The sequence below is a fragment of the Orcinus orca genome, chromosome 15, assembly GCF_937001465.1.
Source record: "Orcinus orca chromosome 15, mOrcOrc1.1, whole genome shotgun sequence".
Lineage (NCBI taxonomy): Eukaryota > Metazoa > Chordata > Mammalia > Artiodactyla > Delphinidae > Orcinus > Orcinus orca.
The window spans coordinates 12,977,718-13,003,416 of record NC_064573.1 but is presented as its reverse complement, the minus strand read 5'-3'; the positions used below and the strand labels follow the sequence as shown (position 1 = coordinate 13,003,416).

General features: G+C 41.2%; 2 protein-coding genes across 7 annotated transcripts in view; both read left to right on the top strand.

Annotated features, from left to right (window-relative positions):
- Window positions 1–25,699, top strand: part of TNFRSF11A (TNF receptor superfamily member 11a) — a 257,143-nt gene that overhangs the window by 154,020 nt on the left and 77,424 nt on the right. The window lies entirely within an intron of this gene.
- The window catches only part of ZCCHC2 (zinc finger CCHC-type containing 2), a 55,242-nt gene that overhangs the window by 2,919 nt on the left and 26,624 nt on the right, over window positions 1–25,699 (top strand). For all 6 annotated transcript variants that reach the window (XR_007471695.1, XR_007471694.1, XM_049698003.1 and 3 more), the window contains exons 2-6: window positions 10,700–10,811; window positions 13,385–13,461; window positions 15,740–15,811; window positions 18,799–18,911; window positions 24,731–24,825. Coding sequence is in view for 4 of the 6 variants with exons in the window: in XM_049698003.1 (XP_049553960.1) it covers window positions 10,700–10,811; window positions 13,385–13,461; window positions 15,740–15,811; window positions 18,799–18,911; window positions 24,731–24,825 (469 nt within the window). In the remaining 2 variants the exon portion in view is untranslated. The remainder of the gene's footprint in view (window positions 1–10,699; window positions 10,812–13,384; window positions 13,462–15,739; window positions 15,812–18,798; window positions 18,912–24,730; window positions 24,826–25,699) is intronic.

The window sequence follows — 25,699 nt, the reverse complement described above, 5'->3', positions numbered from 1 at the left end:
ATTTCTGGTTTTAAAGCTGAGTCTTTTTTTTTTTTTTTTGCCTCTAAAATTTGCTTATAATGTGTTGGAAGGTGACTAGACAAGGAGAGAGAAGCACGAAAACCACAGTAATGAAATTTTTATCGTGACTGCAGTGTGTGGCCTTTTCTGGCAACCAGTGAGTGCTGGGAAGAGTGGACAGAGTGAGGCTGGGCATCCTGCCATTAATTTCAGCACATCATTACTTCTCAGGCAGTGCCTTGTGCTGTGGCTGTCAGTAGAAGTGGGGGAATAAATAATAGGGGATACACACACTACAGGTGACACTGAAAGCTATTTCTAGACGTTGGTGTTGTGATGAACTTTTTTTCTCCAGTAGTTGTTTAGGGTTACCGTAACAAGTCACTTAAGTCTCACTAAATTGTTACTGCCCCACACTTTCTGCTTGTTGGCGTGGACTCGGAGGCCCTCAGCTGTGGCTTGTTATGGACTTGAAGACATTTCCGCGGATCTTATTGCTCCCAGGCTCGCTCTCTAGAGGCGGCAGATGGGGGTGGATTGATTTCAATCCCTGTTCACTGCAGTCCAACCCAGCTGTACCGCGGCCTTGCACCGTCGATGCACTAGGGGGAGGGAGGGCCCACCTCCGAGTCTGCAGGGAGGTGCCCGAGGCTCGCGCCCGAGGGCCGCGCGGTGACGCGCCGCCGCGGAACGGCGGACGGCGACTGGGGGCCGGTCCTGCGGGGTTCCTCCCCTCGCCCGCCCTGCAAGATGGCGGCCGCGCGCCTCCCACGTGACTGGCGCTGGGCCCGCCCCCGAGGGAGCGGGCTGAGGACGGGCCGCGCTTCCAAGGGGGTGTCCCTTAGGCCTTCGCTGGGCGAGGTGGAGTTGAAGGATCGAGCGAAGAACCCTGTGGATTGCATGGTGCACTCTGGGAATGGCAAAGGGGAGTTCTTGTGGCAGCCTTTTTTGGCCCCGGAAGTAACCTTTCAGACCCATACTTGTAACTTCTTCATTGCTTAGGAATAATTGTATTTCTTCACTAGTGTCTTAAGCATCAGCTATATTAAATGGATGAAGTAGAGCTAATCGTCTTTTAATTCTCTGTTAGAGTAAGGGTATACTAGCCATGACTTACGGGAAGTTTTAGGTTGCTTTGGCTGCAGCAAAGAATACAAACAGCTCACTTAATAAATGCCTTTGGGGAGAGGCTTTTAGAAGATCACAGTTAAGCAGTGATTATTTTAGTAGCAAATGGGAGCTATTGGGTATCCTCCTCCAGTTACTTACATTTTTCTCTGCAGTGGTTTTCTCAGGTAAGGAGAACTCAGGGAAAATCTCACTTATACCGTAAGTTAATATACCGTTAATTTTTCTGCAAATTAACTAATGTAATATATATCGTTTGTTTTTAATTACCTTTTGTGGGGTTTTTTTATGGGATAGGGGACAGGAAGTGTGTTGTAGAGGCTATCAAAGCCTTGAAGAGTGATAGCCATGTTTAGTATAGCACTAGACTTGGAGGCTTAAATTCCAGCTCTGCCACTTACTTTGTAATATTAACCAGGACACTTAAATCCGTGAGCCTCACTCTGATCTGTAAAATGGGAATAATAACTTATTTTTAAGGTTATGGTGATTGAATTAAGGGGATATGATGCAAAATAATTCACATTGTCTTGAGCACAAATTCTTTGAGAATGACGTTCAGTGCGTTTTCTTTTCCACTAAGATGCAGCCATCCAGATTGTTACATCAGTTGTTTTCAGGAGTAGGTTTTCTTTTCTTTTCTTTTTTTTAGCCTAATAGAAGTCTATACATAATAGTATTTTCTGTATTCTCTATTACCATACCTCTAAATTGATTGGTGTTCAGGAAGGTTAAGTAATTAAGCTGATGTATGAGACACATTTGGGGCAGTTTTGTTAATTCTTACATTGTAAAGATCTGGTATGCTACAGATAAGCCCAAAGGAAGCATTTCTCTGGGTCACAAATCATTAAAATATGTATTTTCCCAGTATTGGATTTGGGGATGGGAATAGAGAAAATACATATTTTGAATTTGGGTTATCATGAACTCCCGTGCAACCATAATCTGCTTAAATCTTTTTCACATTTAGTTAGGATGATGTAAAGCTATTTTGCAGTTTTGTTAAGTTATGTAATTTTTCGTTTATTTCAGAGTGCAGCCTGGAATCCATGGATAATTAAACATTTTTATGCCTTTTTTTATAGAAGCTATTAAATTGGCTGATGTTTAAGCATATTTAATATTTTTGTTATTCTTGAGAAATATTAAGCTTAATTTTTTTTTTTTTTTTTTTAAGAAAAGCAGAAAAAGCCTGAACTACCCTCAAAGCAGACTGAGTTTCACTTTTATCAACCGTGTTTTCCATTATGGAGGACTGTGTTGTCACAGCACTCCCTTTCTTCACAGAGAGCGCTTTGTTACACAAGCCACCTTCATCCAGGCTGTGTAAACAGTCACTCCAGAAGGGAAGTGCCTAATCGGGTGTTTATGTTACAGGTGGCAGAGCTGCTGGGTGCTCGGTAGTCCGTTTCCTTCTGTTCTTCCTATGCTCCAGGGAACATTTGGCTTTAATGCCCTTCTAAATGTCTTAGTTCATTGGGCCTGTTTAATGCTCATTCAAGAAATCATTTGAGGTCAGGTTTAGGTTTTGAAGAGGTCATTTTTGCAAGTTATTTGGCCTTTCACGTTTCAGACTGCCTAGTATTGAATAGGGATCTCATCACCATTTATTGCATGTAACTGCCGTGAAGATGAACGTGATAACGTACATGAAAATGCTTGGTAAACACGAGTGAGATAGGTCAACCCATCTGTCTATTGATGGTTCCAAGAGTGGATAGCACAATTTGGTTGCAGTGGATGAAAAGAAATGCAGAAGCCTGAAGAGATGATAGGGGTTGGGTTACAGAGGGCCTTGAAGGTCAGATGAAAGAAACTGGTTGCAGTGGGAGCAAGTGGAAATTTGTGTGTCTCCCTGAAATGTTCACTGTCACTTTAAATTCATATGTATGAAAAGAATGCATCACTGATCTGTAAAAAAAAAAAAAAGATCTTCCAGACTCATCCAGTTTTCTCAATGGTACCATCATATTCCTAGTCACTCTGATTTGCTTGATAATCTTAATCCTCTCCACCCCTCATATGCTGGATCCCCCCTTTTCTCATCCTTGCTGACACCATTCTGTTTTGGGACTTTTACCTCTGATTCCCTTGCTTTCAGCCTTCCCACTTCTTACCTGTTGGATACCACTGCCAGATACATCTTCCTAAAGCAATATTTAATCATACCATGTTTTCTTACAGTGACTGATGGGACGTGGTCTCTACTAGGTCTTTGGACTCAAAATCTTTCTTCTGCTCCTTCCTCTCACGTCTGTTCTTTTATTCAAGGCTGACTCATGCCATCACCTCTTGCATGTTGTTCTCTGGAATTGTCCGTGTGGTAATCTTCTCCTAAGACTTCACTGCCTCTGCATTCCAGTAGCGTGTATATTCTGTGTTACAATTTCGCTACGTATCCTATGATTCTTTTTTTTTTCTTTTACTTTGAGTTATTTTTAACTTAAAATCCAGGAGGGAAGGTCAATTTTATAAGTTCCCCAAAGACTCAGGCATCACGTCTCATTTTTTGGTCAACATTGCATATATTGTAAGTGTTCAGTCAAAATTTCGTATGCTTAGGATATTTCAAATATAGCTCTGAGGGCTTCCCTGGTGACGCAGTGGTTGAGAGTCCGCCTGCCGATGCAGGGGACACGGGTTCGTGCCCCGGTCCGGGAGGATCCCACGTGCCGCGGAGCGGCTGGGTCCGTGAGCCATGGCCGCTGAGCCTGCACGTCCAGAGGCTGTGCTCTGCAACGGGAGAGGCCACGACAGTGAGAGGCCCGCATACCACAAAAACAAAAACAAACAAACAAACAAACAAAAATATAGCTCTGAAAAATACCATTATGATTAATTGCTGTAAGACAAAGTGCATCAGGAAGTGATTTTTTTTTGGTGGGGGGGGGTTGGTGAATTATCAGCTACCTTATGGTTACTTGCAGCCATGTAGTATAGGCACAGTTGTTTTGGAAATAATAGAAGGAATTGTTCCTTTAGGTAGAAAGCATGGAACAGTATAGATTTGAACTGAAGCTTCAATGAGTGAATGCTGAATAGTTGTGCTTATTAATTATTCTTTCAAAATCAGGTCGTGTGTTATGTACAGCACTCCCTAAATTAACTAAGTTTTTGTGTGTAGGGGTGCATATTGGTGCAAACCTATGGGTGATGTTTTGATAGGATGGAGAAAGTCACAACTTACAAACTGTATTATTTGGGTAATCGTAGTTACTGTCGCCCAGTGTTGATCTCTGATCCGTGATTTGCTTGAGGGGTGGTGGGAGCCAGATGTGGAATTGAGATAGTACCTTGCTTATGATCTGAAAGTTAAAAACTTTGGTCACTCAAGTGAGCAGTTTATAATCTAAGAATTGTGGGGGTTTTATGTTTCTTGTTAGGAACGTTTAAATTGGGAGCGTTAGGAAGCATAATGTTCCCTCAGTATAACTGATTTTTGTTTTGGGTATCAAATGCTTGAAATTCTCTAGTGGTCCTGGAAGGAACAGCATGGTCGTGTGTCAGCCACAGTGCTGTGGTGTTTGGAGAAGACTTCCTCAGGAAAGAGATCAAACACTTACAGAGAGGGTGATGTTGAGTGGTTTTGTTAGTTTGGGGAAGGTGCCTGTTCTCCCAGTTGGTATTGAACACAAGTCCTAATGCAGTGTTTCCCAACACTAATAATTACCGACCTATAAGTCACTTTCTGTCAAGGATGCTTCATAAGCTTTATAAGTTACAATTTCCACATGGTCCCAGGAACATTTCTCCACTGGGGGTGAAGGCTGTGCTTCAGCTAGAAGTCCGTGCAGGGCCATTTGGCGGTCAGGCTCCTGAGCCCAGGCTCACCTCCTACCAAGATCCTTTGGTGTCTCCTGTGGGGTGGGGCTGTGTAGGAGAGGGCAGTTCGGTCATATACGGGCTAGGGAGGAGAGACACATCCTCGTTAGATCCTTTTGTACCCATGCTCATGGGTGCGTTCTTTTCAACTCACCCAAGAAACATTCTGGCAAAGTGGGGATTTAAAAATCTGGGGGCTGCTAGCCCAGGGATGTAGCAGCTCTTGTTCAGCCTCCTAATTCCAGGGTAAAAGAAGAGGTCTTTCCCCTTCTGTGGTAGGAGAGCAGAAGGTTGGTAAAGGAAACAGACGCTGATGTTAAAGAGGGGGGCACCCCAGCTTTGGTCTAGGCCAGAAGCCATTACCACTACTCCCTGCATTCTATACCTTTCTAGTCCAATACAGTTTATATTTTTTCACCAGTCCACCTATCAGCTACAGATGGCGCCATTGAGGTTCAAAGAGCAGAAACACAAAGGGAGTTTCGTAAACATCACATCCAGGTAAAAACTGCTGCCCTCACTTCTTTCATTCTATACTCCCCTCATCCCCAGTAGGCTTTTGTATCAGTGTTCCTCTGCTACATCTTCCCTAATTGTGCATCCTACAAGAGCAGTTCTCTAGAAAAGATGATGACATCGACAATTTTAATGTTTTTTATTTGTAATAAATTCAGAGTTCCCCAGAATACATAGAAAGTTACAGTGAATCAAGTTTCCCACTCCCATCTTTGTTTGATGCACCCAGTTCCAGGCCACTCCTGCTCTACACAGGTAGCCGCTGTCAGTTCAGAGATGTCATGTTAGGAAGAATTTAACAGAGCCAGGTCTGGTCTGTGGGCTGTGATGGCAAAGTGTATACACGGATTCAGTACATAGTTTAGCACTTCCTCCCACATTCAATAACTAGAGTGCGCTTACCCATGCTTTAACATAGTGAATTCTACCACACTCGTCTTGCTGAATCACCTTATTCGCACATTTCTAGTTAAACAGTAAATTACATAGGAAGTGAGTCCATGATCATAGCAGAAATCCATACTGAAATCCATAGCAGAAACCCAAATGGCATACTGTTTCTAAGCTGCTGATTCATTGCTCCCTCCTTTCTGCACTGTTGGGTCAGTTTTGTTCTTTGCGGCATAACTTTAATACATTTACCATCCATGTTTCTTCTCACACCAGAACTTGCCTTTTATCAGATGCTATAGATTGATTCAAGGCATTTCTTTGGGTTGGGTTATACTGTTTCATTGAGTAAAGATGAGACAGATATCTGCTTTTCTACCACATCCTCTCAATTAAAGAGACAGACAATAATTCTTAAATTCGCCTCAGCTTCTTCCCTCTTCTTCTACCAAAAGAGATGAAATTTGACATCTCAGTAATGTTTCTAATAATGAATCATTTTCTGACATTCAAAGGAAGACTTTCTATGAATCTTGCTTAAATAATAGCATATGCTTTAGGTACAATCCTGGTTATTTAAAGAAGAGAATCTAAAACCTAGAACTGTAACAGATTACCCCAAAACTTAGTGGCTTAAAGCAACAGCCATTTTATTATTATTTCTCATAATTCTGTGGCCCAGGAATTTAGACAGGTAACTAACAGCAGGGGCGACTTGTCTCTACTCCAGGATGTCTGGAGACACAGCTGGGGACTGGGGGCATCTCTACCCCTCTCCTCTCTCTGCATGGTCTCTGGCATGGCAGCCTCAGGAGAATTGCACTCCTCACAGGCTGGCTCAGGACTCCAAGAGCAAGTGTTCCCAGAGGCCCAGCTGCAAGGCTTCTTATGACCTATCTATAGCCATCCAGGAACATCCCTTCCATCCCATCCTACTGGTCAGTCAGGTCTCTAAAGTCAGCCCAGATCCACTGGTTGGTAATTAGACCCACCTTTCAGTGGGAGGAGTATCAAAAGTATTTTTGGCTATCTTTCATCTACCACAAAAGCTTAATAAGGTGGTGTTGTTATATATACTAGTGTTAAATTCTAAGTCTGATTTGATGAGTGTAAAAACTTCTGAAGTTAGTAAAATTAGTAAAAAAAAAAAACTAAGAAATTCATTTTCTGCTTTTGTTTTTTGTTTCTTTCTTAGAAAGAATGTCTTGGTATTTTAAAATGTACAGTCCGCATCAAAGGACAAGAGGGAATGTGTAGAACATTGGTAGATGAGCTAAAATAAACCTACAGTTTGACCTTTGTTAAAGCAAAATGAGACCAGTGTGATCTTTGTTCTAATGATGTATTTTCAGAGAAGAATCTTTTTGGGACTGTCCAGTCACTTGACTATTTCATAAACTTTCTCCACATTTAAGAGATCTCAAGTATGTAATTGTGATGGCTCTACATGCGTAAAATTGAAATCTGAGCAATCTCTAGAATGAACGAGATATATTACGTGACATGTGGATTTGAGCTAACCAGGAGCACGCCATAGGTCAGAAAAAGCTTTACACACTCAAATGAGTTATAGAAAGGAGAAGGGCACACACATACCAATGCTCTTTCTGTTCCTGTGCATTCTTTTGCCGGCTTAGAATTTTTAAACTTCGTCTTCTTAATCCAAGCAGAGAAAATTCTCCCACTTTCTACTTGGTCCTGATTCTTTTTGTAAAATGCCAATTCTGGCATGTCATCTATATTGCATTTGCTTGGGAATCTGAACTTAATAGAAAAAGTGGGCATAATTCCTTCCTGTACGATTCCATTGAACCAGTAGTTCTCAGATTTTATGGCACCTTCCTCTACGCAGAGCAAAGCACGCGTGACAAGGAGAGGAGAAACGGCAGAACTGACCACCGTTCACGCTGGGACCAATAAACACCGTGATTCTGATCTCTGTAGCTCATGAGGCATTAAATTTTTGTTAAATTAATAAAATTTAAAATTTTATAGTTTCTAAATTTAGTCTAAATGATTTTATAGCTTTGGTACATACTGAGACTTGGTGTTGGGAGGGGGCAGAAAACTTAATTAGTAGATATTTCATGGGTTGACGAACTTCAGTCCTTGGTCAAATACCATTTTTCTGCCTATCTTATTAAACTAGGAGGCTTTTTACTTGGTTTTTAAATTGTGTTCTTTAAAGTAACTTCAGGCTTTAAAAATGTGATTTTGATTGTGAAGCAAACTACTTTCACACAATTGCTTCAATATAAAATTTGTGGAGACAACATGATAAAATTATTCTTCTTAATTTTTTATTGTGGTAAAATATAATAACAAAATTTGCTGTTTTAACCTTTTTTGAGCGTACAGTTCAGTGGCAGTAAGTACGTTCACACCGTTGTGCAACCATCACCACCATCCATCTCCAGAACTTTTCTTTTATCCCGCACTGAACCTCTGTATCCATTAAGCAGCTACCCCTCGTTCCCCTCTCTCTGAAGCCCCTGGTAGCCACCATTCTACCTTCTCCATGCATTTGACTACTCTAAGGTACCCCATATAAGTAGAATCATACAGTATTTGTCTTTTTGTGTCTGGCTTATTTCACTTAGCATAATGCCCTCAAGATTCATCCATGTGTCAATTTTGTTCCTTTTTAAGGCTGAGTAATGTTCAGTTGTATATATACCACATTTTGTTTATCTGTTCATCAGTGGACATTTGAATTGTTTCCACCTTTTGGCTATTGTTCATAATGCTGCTATGAACATTGGAGTACTAATTATCTGCTTGAGCCTCTGCTTTCAGTTCTTTTGGGTATATACCTAGGAGTGGAATTGCTGGATCATATGATAATTTTATTTTTTTGAGGAACTGCTGTACTGTCTTCCACAGTGGCTGCACTGTTTTACACTCCCACCAGCAATGCACAAGGGCTCCGATTTCTCCACATCTTCACCAGTACTTGTCCATTTTTTGGATAATAGCCATTCTGATGGGTATGAAGTGGTATCTCATTGTAGTTTTGCTTCTCATTTCCCTGATGAAAACTGTTGTTTCTTTTATATTTTGCATTCATTTATATTTAAAGGTGTTATTTTTAATTCATGAACTACATATGAACAGTGTGGAAAATACTCTCTATAAAATGGTTGACCTATTAAGCTAAACTTCCAGTTTACACAAGTATTTGAGAGGATTACAGTGCTTTATTTATATTGATTTTTGACGTATTTACAGCAATTTTAGGCCAATGTGGTTGTATTACTTTGTAGTAAATGATTATATGGTTTGGGTTAGGAAATACATGATTTTGTTATCGTTAGAAGAATTCCTGTATCCACTTTTTTTTTATTCAGTAATATTGAAAGTTGGTGAATGCCATTCGAAAGTTGGATGTTGACTTAAGAGGTCAGTGCTCCCCTTCTTAAGTGTTTCTGTGTAGACAGTCTTTATTTCCTTGGGTTTCTAGAACAAGACATACGATAAGGCTGAAGCTTTGCTCCCAAGAGTACCTATTATGGTGCCTTATTCCTAGAAATAGAGGTGTCAACTGGCAACCCACACTCATTGACAGGCCAGAATGAATGATGAGACTATAGAACAAAATATATTTTTTTAACTTCTTTATTGGAGTATAATTGCTTTACAATGGCGTGTTAGTTTCTGCTGTATAACAAAGTGAATCAGCTATACATATACATATATCCCCATATCCCCTCCCTCTTGCGTCTCCCTCCCACCCTCCCTATCCCACCCCTCTAGGTTGTCACAAAGCACCGAGCTGATCTCCCTGTGCTATGCGGCTGCTTCCCACTAGCTATCTGTTTTACATTTGGTAGTGTATATATGTCCATGCCACTCTCTCACTTCGTCCCAGCTTACCCTTCTGCTTCCCCGTGTCCTCAAGTCCATTCTCTGTGTCTGTGTCTTTAAATTAGGATTCTTGGAAAGTTTAGGGTCTTCTGTTTACTTCATTTCTCTATACAGTTCAAAAAATTAACGTATATTATTTATTGCAGATTTGCAAAATTGAAATTGGTTCCTGTAACTGAGATAATTTGGGTCTGAGTAGTGTTTTGAGATTCTGAACATAAAGGGGAGGATAAGGTGTGAGTTGTGATAAAGAACTGTGATAAAGCTGTTTTAATTTTTGGCTTACCCAGTGGGTTAGAGTAACAATATATACAAGACAATACTTGAATTCTGAGAGCTGTGTGTAAGATTAGCATGCTCTTCATTACTCCAAGTAGCAGTTCTGGGGTGAAACTTACCTCTAGTTCACTAATGGTAGCGATTGGCTGAGCAAATTCAGATTTAGAGCACCCGGTTGCTATTAGATGGTTTAACATTAATAGTAAGGTCATTGTCCACACACATTCTTGTTTAGAATTGTGTATTGATGATACTTTTGCTAACAAAGCGTCTTGTTAGACTGTCACTAAGACCAAGTAATGAATAAAAATTGCATAATTATATAAAAAATACAAAAAAAATACAAATAAAGGGTACCATCTTTTTATATTTATTTCTTCGATCCTGGTTCACTTAGGTAAAGAATTGACATCATTGGCAGTTCTGAATAGCAGTTTGCAAGGTGTCCCAGGAAACTGGGACATTAAATAATGGATAGAATATTGCCATTAAATGAAGATAAATATTGATACTTCTTTCCCCACTGCTCTGACACTGTACCTTTCTGCTCTTAATGTGTAATCACCTATTTTATCTCTAAAAATTGCTATTAAAATTATTGCTATTAAAAGTAGGACTTTAATCTGGTTTATTTTTGTGGCATTCACTATTCTTAGTCTCTGATATAGATTAACATGTGCCCCTCTTTCTCCTCTAGAATGACTCTGCTCATGGTGATTATATGCAAAGTAATGAGGCCAGTTTAATGGAACAAGCCCTGATACCTCATGATGGACTTACTGTGGCACCTCATAGAACCCAGCGAGAAGGTATGCTGTGTTTTTCCTCAACTTTAAAACATCTGTGCACGAAAAGATTGCAGAGCGCTACTGACATTGGTTAACTCACTCCTCTTTCTCCTTTTTGAAGTAGAGAAATCCTACAGGTCCTGGGTTTAGCTCAAATGCCAGCCCTCCCACTTCCTTGACTCTGTGTCTGGGCTCTGGCTCTGCAGCCCCTGTCCCAGCCCATGCTTACATGGTTCTGCCTTGTGGTCCCTTGTCTTAAATCTGATTGCATACTTCTGGAGGACAAAGACCTTAACGTACTCCCAGAGTATTAGCATAGTGCTTTATCTGTAGAACGTGCTCAGTGTCTACTGAAGAAATTAATTTTACAGAAGCTCACTGCAAGAGAGTGAAGAAATTCCTTACAAGCCCGTTCTTCCTGCAGTAATGCAGTTTTCAGGGGGACTGGGTGGAGGAGTGAAAGGACATTGCCACCTGAAAAGAAAAGAGTTCAGATATTCTCTTCTCCTCACATCTGGGGAGTCCGTTAACCTGTATTGAGGGAAATTTGAAATGGCAAATGTTGACTGCCACCTGGGTGGTCTTGGAAGGGTGAAGGATGTACAGTTAGCATCACACTCAGTTATAACAGCTTTGAATTGATGTCGTTTTGCTTCCTTTTAATTCCAGTAATAATCCTTTCGTGTAATGCATTTTTCCTCACGGAGGAAAAATAGGTGTGAATGTTTAATGTTTAGAAAATGTTTACAGAATTACCACTTCTATTCAAGACTATTAAACTACTCGAATCATGAATGAACTGCTTCAGCCAGGCTCAGTGAGCCTACCAGTAACCTAGAGCAGAGTTTGGTTTTGCCGTGAAGGTCCTTTTTTTAAAAAAAGTAAAGATATTAAAAAAAAAAACATAAAGACTACATCAAAAAGGTAACAATTAACTGTAACGTACTCATAGATGGTTTTTCCTTTATTCTTAATTTGTAAACAAATGTACACAGTCCATGCTTTTCAGTTTTAATTTATGAGGGTTAGGGGATCTCCCGTTATCAGCCATTCCTCACCACATACTCCTTTGTTTTCCTCATCTTGATTCTGATAGATCACAGCAGGTATAACTTGAAATCAAGGCTGAAGCCATAGCCGTGTTCCCGTACCCACACTGCCCCAGTGGTCCCCTTCCCTAGAAGTAAAGCTGCTTCATATTTTGGAACATTGATTAGTTCAGGTGGTTTTTATTTAATAGCATCATCCTTCACATGATTTAATAGAACAGCTTTTGGAAACAGCAGACTCTCTCACTTCCCCACTTTGGCTTTTATCATACTGCAGCAGTTGTGAGCAGTTGAAGGCTTCTAACCTGGCTTCTGAGATTTTCTTTTGTCCCATTCTCAACATTTCTCACCCACCAAGGGAAATTGGTCCAGAAGCAGGCCACCAAACATTATACATTTGGAAAGTTAACACAAAATACTGGTAATGGTATCTCCTTAGTTTATTATACCTGTTTACCAGCAAATTTCTGTAATCTTATGTTTCCTGCTTTCTCAGTGCCCACCTTCTGTGATCTACAGCAATCTTAATTCTTCCTGTATACTTTTGTTACTTTGTATATTCTACTTCGCCTATTTTAACTTATTCTTTTAAGGCAGAGTGAGTCCTTCCCTTTTCTTCTCCATCTCCTGTCCCCTGAATCCAACAGTGACCTTCTGTTGAGTCACTTTCCTAATTCTTCCCTGTGACCTTTATCATCTTCATGACTATTTCTTCTACTTACACTGTGAGCAACAATCTTTTTTTTTTTTTCCCCCTTAAGTCCTTATATTATGCTTAGTAGACTGGCTCTTTTCAATTTGTAAAGAGATTTACTTGCTAAGGTGATAACTTTTACTGAAGGATGTATGAAATGAGTAGTTTGGGGATTTGCACTTTTGCTTATTACTTCACGAGTAAGCTGACCATCTTATCTAGTTCAATTCAGAGTAATTGTTCTTAAGCCATTAATGTAATTTATAATCACTATTTTATCTGTATAATAAATTGTGAAAAATGTTGCTACAGTGAACCATCATAGTTTATTATAATGTTATGTTTGTGTTACTGTTATATGATATTAAGGGTCACATTCGAAAAAACCAATTTTTAAATTCTCAATTGGAAGGAAATTTTTACCAGTTCATATTACTTTTGAAGGGTTTTTCCCCCCCAATTTTAAAAAAAACAAAAAACATTTTCTAGTTTACACCTAATATGCATAAATAACTGAATGACTCTAAAGTGCTGTATTTGTGGTAATTTGAAGATTTCATCTAGAAAAATAATCTTCACTGCAGGCGCCTTTTATTATTTATCTTTGGTGCTTAGCAGAGTGCTTGAAATGACTTCAGCCATTCAGCATGCTTAGTGGATATAGAAACAAATTACTTCATGGATGGACAGCACATTGCTGTGCTTCTGGGGTTTTTTTTGTTTTATTTCATGATTAAGGCTAGTAGTAAAGATGAAGATAAATAGCTTAATCGTTTGGCTTTGTCAGGTTGGGTAACTGAAATATGTATCTAGTCTCTGTAGAACAAGTCAGCATGTTTTCTTTCTTTCAGCTGTACACATTGAGAAGATAATGTTGAAAGGAGTCCAGAGAAAAAGGGCTGACAAATATTGGGAGTACACCTTCAAAGTAAGCTACTCTCATCACCCAAAAAGATATCTCATACTATGTTAAATGATCTTTTGGAAAGAATGAAAATTGATCTTTGGAACAACTTAATGGCAGGTTTGCCAATTTAAGGGAAGCTATACCCATGTCTGTGTTTGTCTGAATTAAGGGAATGTACTGTTTTCAGTATATACTGCATGGTTTGCCAAGTGTTAAAAATTGTATCACATTAAAGTTACTCTGACAGTTTTATTAAAAAGAAATAAGAGCCTTAGATTTAAGGTGTAAGATATATCTTTAAAAAGTGAAAGTAAACATTCACCAGTATTTTTAAAAATCAAGATCACAGGCATTGTCTTTTCCTGGTATTTTTCTCCTCCTCTTCTTTCTCCAAGGCTTTTATTTTCTGGCCTTTGTTGGCTTTTCTTATCTCTAATTGCTCTGCTGTCATTCTGTCCTTCACACAGCTTTCTGATTAACTGCAGAGCCCAGCTCTGTTAGTCCCCGCCGCTCCTTTTTGCCTGTTGACTATGATGTGCATTCCGTGTTGGCATCTTCCTTCCTCTCTGCTCGGGCTTTGCTGTCAAGCACTTTCTTCTGATGTGGGACTGCCCACGCCTTGAAGCCACATGGAAGGACGCTGTGTTTCTGTGCATCCTCACTTCACTTCCTACCCAAAGGTGTTGCTTGCCCAACGTTAGCTGTACTTGCCTCACAAAGTCATTTCTGATCCTCCAGCAGAATGTTTTTTCATTCATCCCAGGTGTACCACCATCATCCCTTTCCCAGATTCTTAATTTGGGTTACATGATTTTTCTTTCCAGAAGGCTGTCATCTCATAGAGAGCAGGAATCTCCATCCTCTGCATCTCGCCATATCTGACTTGCTTAGTACATTAGTTGGAGTTTCAGGACTCTGGCTTCTGCCTTCTTCTGTGAGAAATATTCTCAGTTTTCAAATTTTAAGTCCTTATCTCCACGTTTCACCTACGTTTTGTGATGTTTAACACAAGCCCCCCTGCTCTCGTCATTCAGTTAGACCAGCTCTCCTTTTGTTGCTGGAGCTCTAAGCGCATTCCTTCCTTAAGGCCTTCATTGTCCTCTGGCTCTGGAACGATATTCCCCCAGACCCTGGCACAGCTGACGTCCCTTCAGGTCACACACAGGCTCGACGGCCCCTACTCTGAGGCTTTTCTTGGCACCCCTCTGACGTGCTTCTCCCAGCTCCTGCTGCATGCCCAGCTCGTTTTCTTTGGAGCACTGATCACTGATGGAACTCCTTGTACATTCATTGGCTCTAATCTGACTCCTGCACTAGACTCTGACCTCAGCCAGCAGAGGCTTCACTGTCTTGTCCACTCCTGTATCCTTTCATAAGAACAGTGTCTGACACAAGTAGCTGCTCAACAAACATTTGAGTAATTAAAAATCATTTAAAAGATGTGTCACTTAATAAGGATATTTGTTTGAGGGTTGCTAGATAAAATTTTGTATGTATTCTTAAGTATCTGGTTAACTGTGGCATGATTGGTTGGTAAGGCTTATGTATTAGCATAGTTCAAGTATTCACTCAGCTCAAATAATTGTGAAGTAGAAATTATTAGTGGGTTACCATCGAGTCCACTGAGTTAAAGGTATCCAAGAAGTAGGTGGGTAATAGATTTTAGTTCTGGCTCTTCTGCTTACCTAGAGTTGAATCTAAGTAAGTTAGCCTTTTTGAGTTTTAGTTTCTCCATCTGAAAACAGAGGTAGTCATGTCTGCCCCATCTACGTTAATAGGATTGTAAAGCATTAAGATAAAGATGAAATCTTTTCATAAACCATAAGTCCCCATAAAAATGCAATACAGTACTACCAAAGAAGGGCGGGCAGTAAACTTGGTATTTCTCTTAAGAATGTATATTTAATTAAAGTTCCAGGAGATCGAGTTTTTCTTTTTTCTTGGGGCATAGATCTGTGCTGTCGAAGTGTCATTTTAGAGTCCCTACAATGTCACCAAGAGGAACGTAAGACATTTCCCTTTCTGAAAAATTACTAAAGTATAGTCACATTTTTAGAAGACAGCTTGTTTTGATAAACCATGCACTTTGAAAGGAGTTATTAAAATTTTTTAAAGTAGAATGTCAATATACAGTTAATTTTAACAGTTTTGAAGAAATTATGACAATACCAGATTTTTATATTTCTAATTGTTAATCTTGATAAAGTTAAAGTAAGGTCATTTGTTTTACACATGGCTTTTTTCCAGTCAGTTCCTGCCTAAGAAATAACTGTATAACGTGTTTTTTTTTTTAAATCAGGTAAATTGGTCTGATCTTTCAGTCACAACAGTAACAAAAACCCACCAAGAACTACAGGAATTTCTGCTGAAGGTAAAAATATAGATTTTTTTTTGTTAAAACGATTTTTATGTGATATACAGCAGGGGTCCCCAACCCCCGGGCAGTGGCCAGGTAGCGGTCCTCGGCCTGTTAGGAGCTGGCCGCGCAGCAGGAAGTGAGTGGCGGTGAGCGAAGCTTCCCCTGCCGCTCCCCATTGCGCCCCATCGCTGGCATCACTGCCTGAACCATCCCATCCCACGACCCCCCGCCCCGGTCCATGGAAGAATTGTCTTCCACGAAACCGGTCCTTGGTGCCAAAAAGGTTGGGGACTGCTGGTATACAGAATCCAAAAACCTTAGTACCAAAACAAACACCAGGAAAATTAAAGCATGTATATAGAGGCTGGCTTACAACTCTTCATGAACATTGATGTAGAAAATGTCATGTTATTCTAAACATAGATTTTGTTACCTTACATTACCAATATAAGGAATTGATGGTTTTCCACATTAAAAAAAAAGGGGGGGGGAACCTTATTCCTGGTTCCTTGCTGAGATGTATATTGTTGGTGACTCTGCGCCTGGCGCCCGACAGGGTCTCTCCTCTGGGTTTCCCTAAACTTTATCTACTGTTTGTCTTGACAGATTTCATTTTTCAGTCACAGAATTTCTCTAAAGGCTTAGGTGTTTTTTTAAAAAAAATGCAGCCCGAAATAAATAATTTGCTCTTCAGAATCACAGTAATTAATGGTCCCCCTACTTAGCCAACATCTGAATATAGTGGTTTTTTCGTAGGACCAATGCCTTATCAGGTTATATGAAATAATTGGCAACTAGCATACTTCTAGGAATGAATTGCTGATTATGAAATATCCTTTCAAGTTTACCATATGTCTCTTTTCCTTTTCATCTTCCTTTTAAAATCATCTACAAAAGGTAAGAGCATAAGCTGTCTGCTTGACAACCTGTACATACTAACAGTCTTTAACTTCTGTGGAGGCTGTTGAACTGCACCTAAAGTTTGCTATAGTGAGAAGGGTCAGTGAGTTTGCTGTAGTGAGTTTGAGGTCAGTGCTTTCCAATCCTTTTTTCCATATCAGTAGTAGCCTCTCTGTCCTCCACATCCTGGCCTCCTTCCCCTGCTGCTCCTTGACGGCTGTGTCTGGCACCTGTGTTGTTTCTCCTTGCCAGAAAGGAAGCTCCATGAAGGCAGGGTTCTTGTTTCATCCTCACTGCTGTATCCACAGTGCCAGAAACAGTACTTAGGACAGGGTCGGAGTTTGAACTATATGTTGACTCAATGAATGAATGGATTAATGAGGAGAGTTGCAAAAACCAAATTGTAATGAGATTTTGTAGATGGTTATCCGTCAGGCCTCAGTGTTTTTAAAGAAGAACTTGTACCGAGGTGTGAATGCCTTCCAGCACGCTGAGCTTGTGCTGTGGCTGAGCCGGGGCCCCGGAGGTGGGGGACTGGGTATGCTGGAACAAAGACCAGGCAGGTGAGAAAGTTCGAGTGACTGGTATAGAAGAGACATGTATTTTTAGCGAATATGCCTTCCTCTAGGACTGGAAGTAGTCCCTGGATATTGAAGGTAAAAGCACTTGAAAATAAATCAGTTTGCAAATTCCACTGGCTGCATATCCGCACTCTGCCCAGTCACGTGAGCAGTCACTGACCAGGTGAAAATGAATATATTCTCACCTTCCTGTGTTTAGAAGAGCCATCAGTCATTCGGTAGTTGAAATAAGCTTCTCCACTGAAGCTGGTTTTGGCTGTGTACAGATATTCAGGAGAAATTGTGTTTAAAATGGGTAATGTGATATATGCCTAATGTTCTAAATCTGTATTAAAATGATAACATCAAAGTATAAATACTGAAATGAATGGTCATTTCCTTGTTTGGAAAAATGTGTAGATCCAGAACATGTTTCTTCCTGTTTGTGGTCTGAGGATGTGATTTACACAGTGGGTGTGTGGAATGCCAGCAGAGTGTTTGACCTTACCACGTTAATAAAAGGGCCAGGAAGAGCTTCATTCTGTGATAACATCTTGATTCCATAGTCTTACTGTGCCTAAAATAGTAATACTTACGCTACCTTTGTTAAATTTTCCATTTCTGAATTGTTGACTCAAAATGCTTATTTGTCAGAAGAATACTTACTTTGGGTTCTCCAATTAAACATTAATATGTAAACGGACAAATTTGTATAGATTGTTATATTCCTGTGGCACCTTAGATAAATGTGTTAATGGTTCTATTCTTAATTTTAGTGAAAGTGACTGCAGTTCACAAGTTAATTGCAAAGACTAGTTATCAAAAGTCAAATTTAAAACTTTGACTTCTTGAAAGACTTGGAAAATTAGTTTTATAAGGGATCAATTTATTAGGCATTTTAGTAGGTAAACTAGTTAATAAAAACAAAGTTTTAAGTCATTTTATTTAATTAAAAAATTTTCTTGGTCAACTGATGATTTTTTTGTGATTTCTTGTACATGGCTCTGAGGCCACCTCCATCACACTGAGGAAAAGGTTACTAAACCTCCAATTCATCTTTTTATGTAAGATTCTGAGTGTTCACCCCATCTTTCACACCCAGGTCTTTATTTGGTGTGGAGCGTTGACAGTCTGACATGGCCTGAGGTTCACACGTGATACAGAAGGCACAAAAGTGATAACTACAAAGGCGGAGATCGCAGTTTTCAGAATACTATTTGAGGATAAAAATAATACTCCCTGTGCCCTGCAAAAGGCTCCATTTCACTAAAGAACCTTGGTGCGGTGTCCTGGGATGGGAGGGGAGTGCCGGCGGGCCCAGAGCAGGCTTAGTGCTGCCGGCACCCTCGGCCCCTCCCCTTCCCTCGGGACCCCGCGGTGCCCTGTGCAGTGCCGCTTTTCGGGAAGATTTAGAAAAGGAACTGCTTTGGGATGATTTCTGAGTAGGAGGCATTCATCTTCCTTTTGTGCCTCTGGTGTGTGACATATTTGTCAGTAAGTGAGAAACTTAACGTTGGTCGTGCCGTTTTTCTTTCCTAGCTTCCAAAGGAGTTGTCCTCGGAGACTTTTGACAAGACCATCTTAAGAGCCCTGAATCAGGGCTCATTGAAGAGGGAAGAATGGCGGCACCCTGACCTGGAGCCCATCCTGAGGTAACAGTTTACTGGCACCTCCCCGGCAGCCTCACAGGCTGGGCCATGGCCGTCCCGGGGCTGAGGATGGAGTTCTAGGGGAGATCACAGAGATTCCTCCTCTGGAGTACTTTTCAGAATGGACTTTTTATCCTTGTGTTATTTAGATCTAGGCTAGTAGTAGACACCAAACGAATTTCTCATATCCTTGTACTTTTCAGCTGTCTGTTATCATAAAAATCATTTCTGAAGTATGCAGATATTCAGTGAAACCTTATTTTCACCATAAAATATTTATTGGAAGAGGCCCTTGTCCAAGAGCTCAACTTTGGAGATGGTTTTGGATTTAAGTTGCTGAGTAAGATTAGGCTAATGGGTGGGAAAGTGAAGGGCAGCCGAGGTTTGCAGTGTGGTTTTGGTCATTGTTGGCGCTCATCCCTCTCTGAGGGCCCCCCTTTAGGAGGGAGAAACTAAGGAATAACGGCCAAGGAAACAAATGCTGTTATACTGGAAACTTGCAGTTATTAATGAGTAAAATAAGTGAAAGCAGTGTTGGCGCATATGTGGCTTAGAGTTGAGGCTTAGGTGAGACTGATCTGCCCTCTGAAGCTAAGCGGGCCCAGCCTGGGAGGAAGACTTGCTGAGGCAGAGGTGCGAGCCTTTTCATGCAGTGACCCTCCTGCTGCCCCCAGGCCCCCTGAGTATTCTCAGGATGGGGTGGGGCTAGGGACAGAAGCAGAAATCCGGGAGGGAGGGTATTTTCATTGTATGACAAGATTTAGGGTGTGATTTGGAAGCAAATGAGGGAAACCAGAGAGGAGATGGAGGGAGTGACTGGGAAAAGGCAGCGGAGCAGAGAGCTGGAGGGTCCGATTCGAGGCCCCCCTACGAGCGCGAGCACGATGGAAGGCGTGGAGGGACTGAAGAGCGACCTGGAGGCTGGAGCCAGACGTGGAGTGGCCGGGGAGCAGCCTCAGGGGAGCGCCCGTCCCGCGCAGCCCGGCGCACAATGGGCTGTGAGGAAAGCGGGCCGGGCCGGCGGGATTTTAGAGTCAGAAGGCACCAGCCCATTCACTGAAGGGCGGGCATCCCAGAGGGCACAGTGGGAGGGTCCAGAGAAGGCCGAGGAGAAGTGGGAGGGGCTGGGTCTCTTGGGGGTGGGCACAGAGAGCATTCCAGGGCTGAGATGGGGTGGGGTTGGGTGAGGAAGAGTTGGCTGAACTCGAGTCCCCTGTGCTGCTGCTCAAGCATCGGTGGGCGTGTGCATCCCTGGGGAGCCTGTTAAAGGGCAGAGTCATGCCGCACAGTTCTGGGGTGAGCGCAGTGCTGGGATTCTAGGCTGCTGGAGGCGCGTGGTCCGCAGAGCACGCCTTAGAGGGTGGCGCGCTCCCAGGCCCCCACACATACAGGTGGCTCAGGAGGGGCTTGTGCAGCTGTGATACGGGGGTGGGGGGTGGCAGCGCGAGCCTGGTGTCTGCGCTGGGTGACAGCCTCTGGGGAGGGAAGTCATCCCCCCCCCCCCATGGTGGTGGGAGGCGTGGCCTAATGTTCCAGAGGGTGCACACATGACAGGTGGCCCGGCAGGGCGTGGGGCCCAGACGGGGTCAGGAGGGCGCATGCTCAGGGCTCCGAAGGGAGAAGCAGTGACAGTGGGAGACAGATAAGCTTACTACAGGGGGATGGGCCTAGTTAGGGTATATATTAAGAATCATGAGAACCAAGTTTCTCTGTTGGAGAAGAGAGTTATGGTATGGAAAGGAGAAAACCAGAATGAACCGTGGAGTGTCTCATTGGAATTGAAGATACCGGTACAGACTCCTGATTTTCAGTATATATAGGTAGATACAGAAATAAATGTGGTTGTGTGTGTACACGTGTGTTCCCTGACTCTGGTCATTGAAAGGGTCTGGAAGCAGCCACACCCCAGTAGTGGTGGGCATCCCTGGTATCCAGAGCTTGACTTGTAACTCCGTTCTCCACTGAACAGAGCTAGGGCTCCTTGGAGGAGAAGCTGATTGCAGGGCTGGAGGAGGAAAAATACAAGATGAGCCCGTCGTGCCAGAGAGCAAGGAAGCGCTCAGGGAATGTTTGGCTTGGTCACAGGACAAAGGCTAGCTTGAAGGGGCTCCTACTGGTCAAATCTGGAGCAAATTGAACATCAAAATAAATAAGAACAGTATCATTGAATAAAATAGGAAACCATGGGTCCATGTTGAGATAAATAATAAACGAATAGATTGAATGTTTGAGGACTAGGACATTTACATTGTCAAAGTCATTCCCCAGAGCTTCTTACTTCTAAAGAAGGGAGAGTAACCCTGGGTGGAGAAGTCTGACAGATGCTACTTGGATCCAGGAGAGTGAACTTGACTCAGGATCGCCTACCACACAGTAGGCAGCACCGAAGGAGCACTGCCTCACTCCTGTGATATTCCTGCTGTGAACCTAATCTCGAGGAAACAGCAGACAAACCCAAATTGTGATCATTCCACAAAATATCTGCGCTGTCCTCTTAAAGGCAGGACAGTTGAGGGAGGGCTGAGAAGATAGCACGGCTAGCTGGATGCAGCACAGGATCTGAACTGGGTCTTTGTGGTAAAAAGGATACTTTGGGATCAATTGGCAAAATTTAACTGGTGTCTGGGGGTTAGGAGGTCACGATTTATCAGTATTAACGTCCTGATTTTGATTGTAGGAGAATGTCTTTGTAGGAATACTCATGTTTCACCCGGTGTTGGGGCAGCAGAGGTCAGTTATTTATGGTTTAGAAAGAAAATTCTCTTTATTTGCAAGTTCGTAAGTTTGAGGTTTTCAGAGGGAAAAAAAATACTTCCACAAGGAGCCACTTTCAGAAATTTGGCTCTTGGCCAACACCACAATTAAGAAGTATGTGTTGGACTCCTTGTTATACCTTTTAGGATTCTCCTCATATGATCTCGTGTGTGTGTGTGTGTGTGTGTGTGTGTGTGTGTGTGTGTGTGTGTGTGTGTGTAGCCTTTTTACTCTAAAGATGTTATTCAAGCTATTTGTGGAGAATGCAAAGGAAGGTGTAATGTGAAAAGTCCCTAATATCCCTTTCTTCAAGTCTACTCACTAGAAGTGGCCTTCATTAAAAACTTACATACCTTTCCAAAAATTTTCTGTGCACATACACATCCCTGAATTTGTGTATTTGTGTGTATTTCCTTTGCGCAAATGAATCTCCTTTGCACACTTTTTTGCCACTTAGTCTTTTCATTAAATGTATTGGACATGGTAAAGCATCAGTACATGTAAAAAAGATTGCTGCCTCATTTTTTATTTGCTATGTAATGTTCCATTTTTAGTTGTACCATAATTAAACTAATCAGTGTATTTTATGGCTGTTTTGGTTCTTCCTAAATATTTTAAAGCTACAAGAATATTACAGTGACTGTCCACATATATGTTTCTTAACACACTTCTCTGTAAGAGAAATGTCTGGAATTGGAATTTTTGGTCAGAAGTACAGTGTGCATTTTTTAATATGCGGTGCTTCCAGATTACTTCTGAGGAGGCAGTAGCGCTTTATACCCTCAGAAGCCTTGTTTTTGCATCTCCTCCACACCTCAGCAGACATAAATACTCTCAGCTTCTCATCTTTGCCAGTCTCTCAAAAAGGAAGACTGTATCTCATTTTAATCTGTATTTGAGTGGCCATTTGTACTTTCCTGTGAATGAATTTTTCAGTCGCTTTCACTTTTTTATTGATTACTAATTTATAAGAGTTATTTGTTAGATAAAAGAAAGGAGCACTGTTTGTCATTTCTTGACCATGCAGAAGGTTTAAATTTTTATGTAGTTGGATTTATCAGTCTTTTCTCTTACGGGTTCAGGGTTTTGTGTCCAGCTTGAAAAGACTTTTTCTCTTCAAAAATTATATTTTTAAAATGTTTTCTTCGTAATACTTCCTTTTAAAAACATCTTTGATTCTTTTGTATGGCTAGCCTGTGGTCTCAACACCATTAATTGGATTTTAGGACACTTATTCTCAGTTTGTGAATTTTAGATTAGTATCGCTATAATTCATTTAAGAAATGTAGCAATTATAAAGGAGGGGCAGAAATGAAAGCGAGAGGTAGGTAATGAATTTATAAGTGAAGTGGAGATTGGATTGGTACAGGACATACTGCATTTACTTCCAAGTACACTGTAAATTAGGAAAATGAAGATATGGCACTGAAATGTACATTTGGGGTTGGATGACTTCTGTTATGTCAAAATGTAATCCTGGGCTTCCCTGGTGGCGCAGTGGTTGAGAGTCCGCCTGCCGATGCAGGGGACACGGGTTTGTGCCCCGGTCCGGGAAGATCCCACATGCCGCGGAGCGGCTGGGCCCGTGAGCCGTGGCCGCTGAGCCTGCGCGTCCGGAGCCTGTGCTCCGCAACGGGAGAGGCCACAACAGTGAGAGGCTCATGTACCACAAAAACAAACAAACAAAAAATGTAATCCTGTTTTTCTTATTTGATTGCTTGAGTAGTTTATGGCCACTTTGGGTTCTAGTTGGGTATAACTGCCATCTTGTGGTTATGCAGCAATGAACCCTGACTTGAGTCTGATTCCAGCCAAGCCCCTGCCTTTATCTCCGGTGTGGTTTTCCTATACTGGATATGCCTGTACTTTTGACCAGTTAATTTGGTTTGTAAATGTAACTGGGCAGTAGATGCCTTTGGATTTTAATCCTCAGCCTTAGGTAATGTGTTCAGACCTGGAAATTTAGATTAGCTCCACACTTTGTATCTCAATTTCTCTTCCATCTCTTCATTTCCTCCCTTTGTCTTCCTATTGAATATTTACCTCCACATTTGAGAACCAAGAAGCAATTTTGTCTAATGCACAAGGCAACTTTGGTCCATAAGGGTCATCTCTTGATATGGTATTTTGATGATTTTATAACTAATCTGAATGATAGGTCCAAAACCTTGGGGAGACATTAAGAATTAAATTTTTAAATGAGCATTTAAAATGTTCAAAAGTAATGGAAGGGGGTTTGGATGTTGAGCAGGGTGACAGTTTAATATGCGTATACTATTTGAGTGTCATAATCTTGAAGAATGTTAGTATATTCCCTAAGAAGAAATCGGAACTGAAAGGCAAGATAGCTTGTTTAGGGTGATTCAGCTTTTAAGCGATTGAGCTGGTACTCAGATCCCAAGTAAACTTTGCATTAGACTGTGCTGTAACTATGCCCCTTTTTGCAGAGTCCCTTTTGTAGGGAAGACCTCCAGTTGGAATCTTCTAATGACATTAGTAAAGCATGAGGAAAGCTGTTTTTTAAAGATAACAGCTTAGAATTATGGTATGATACATATTGAGGTGAATCATCAGTCATACCTTAGTCTGTAGTAATACTTGTAACTAACTTGGCCGCTGCGTTCCGTTCGTAGTTTCCAGAACTCCTGCATCCCGAACTTCCGAACCTCTTACTTTCAGACTGTGGGAAGGTGCCTTCATGGTACACCCAAATGATGAAAAGTAACACCTATGAAGAAGGGTAAAGAAACTGAAGTTGTTTTTCTGAGCAGAAAGGCGACTATTGGACCACTTGGGTAAAAGGCTGAAGTAATACATAGTTGGTTAGAATTGAAGCATTACCACTAGATTATATAAAATTAAAAATAAGCCTGTTTATTAGATTCTTGTAAATAAGTCTTTTATTCACTTCCTCCTATGGGAAATACATTAGCAAATAATATTCTTTTCCTTAGGAAAACAGTTTTTTATACCTGAATTAAACTGCCACTGGGTTTGTTTACAATCTAAACTATCTCGTGGATTTATAGTACATGAAATTAATGAATGTCTTTTCTTTTTATATGCAGGCAGCTATTTTCAACTTCATCACGAGCTTTTCTACAGAATCAGAAAGTACACAGCTTTTTTCAGTCCATATCATCAGACCCTCTACACAGCCTCAGTAAGTGTCCCTCTGCTTCTGTGTAGAAATTTGGCCTTTTCCTTGCTTGGATTTCTTGCTTTACCATGCCATCTTGTATGGGATTGTCACTTTAGTTAAGGTCAAGGAATAGTGGCATACAAAATCAGAAACATTTGTAGTTTTTAGTGAATTTTACACTGCAATTTTAAAGAAAATAACTTACAACAGCTAATGTGACAAAACAGTAATGACCTATATGCAAAAAGAATATAAAAAAGAGTGTATGTATGTATATATATGACTGATTCACTTTGCTGTACAGCAGAAACTAACACAACACTGTAAATCAGCTACACTCTAGTAAAAAGTAAAAAATTTTAAAGAAAAAGCTAATGTCACAAAACAGACTGATTCCAAGGCAAGGGCCAAGTATCTCAAACTCGTGGGCATACTGGATCCTCAAGTTCCTTGGGAGATCTGGCTTACAGGTTGTAGAGATGCTGCAGTGCTGCTTGCATGATGGATAACCTCTCATGATGTGCCCCTGTTCCCATAATGACCTCCCCGGCCTCTTAGGCTGGAAACTCTGGCCTTACTTTTCACTTTTCCTCTTTGTATTCAGTCATTTAAAGGCCAAGTCATGCCAGACAAAGGACATCATCCTTTTTACCCCTCCTCACCAATCCCATTGTTAGTTAGGTCTTTTTTTCATGCACAGACTGTGCAAAGCCTCACTTGTCTCAGATTCTAGTTTCTTACTGTACTATAACCTGTCCTGGGCTTGTCTCGGGGATCAATTTGTTAATCCTCTATTTAGAACCTTAAACGTTTGCTGTGAAATTCAAGCCCTGCCGTGAGCCCCTTGAGCCGCCTCTCGCCTCTCTCGGGCTCACAGGCTTGGCAGCCACTCAGG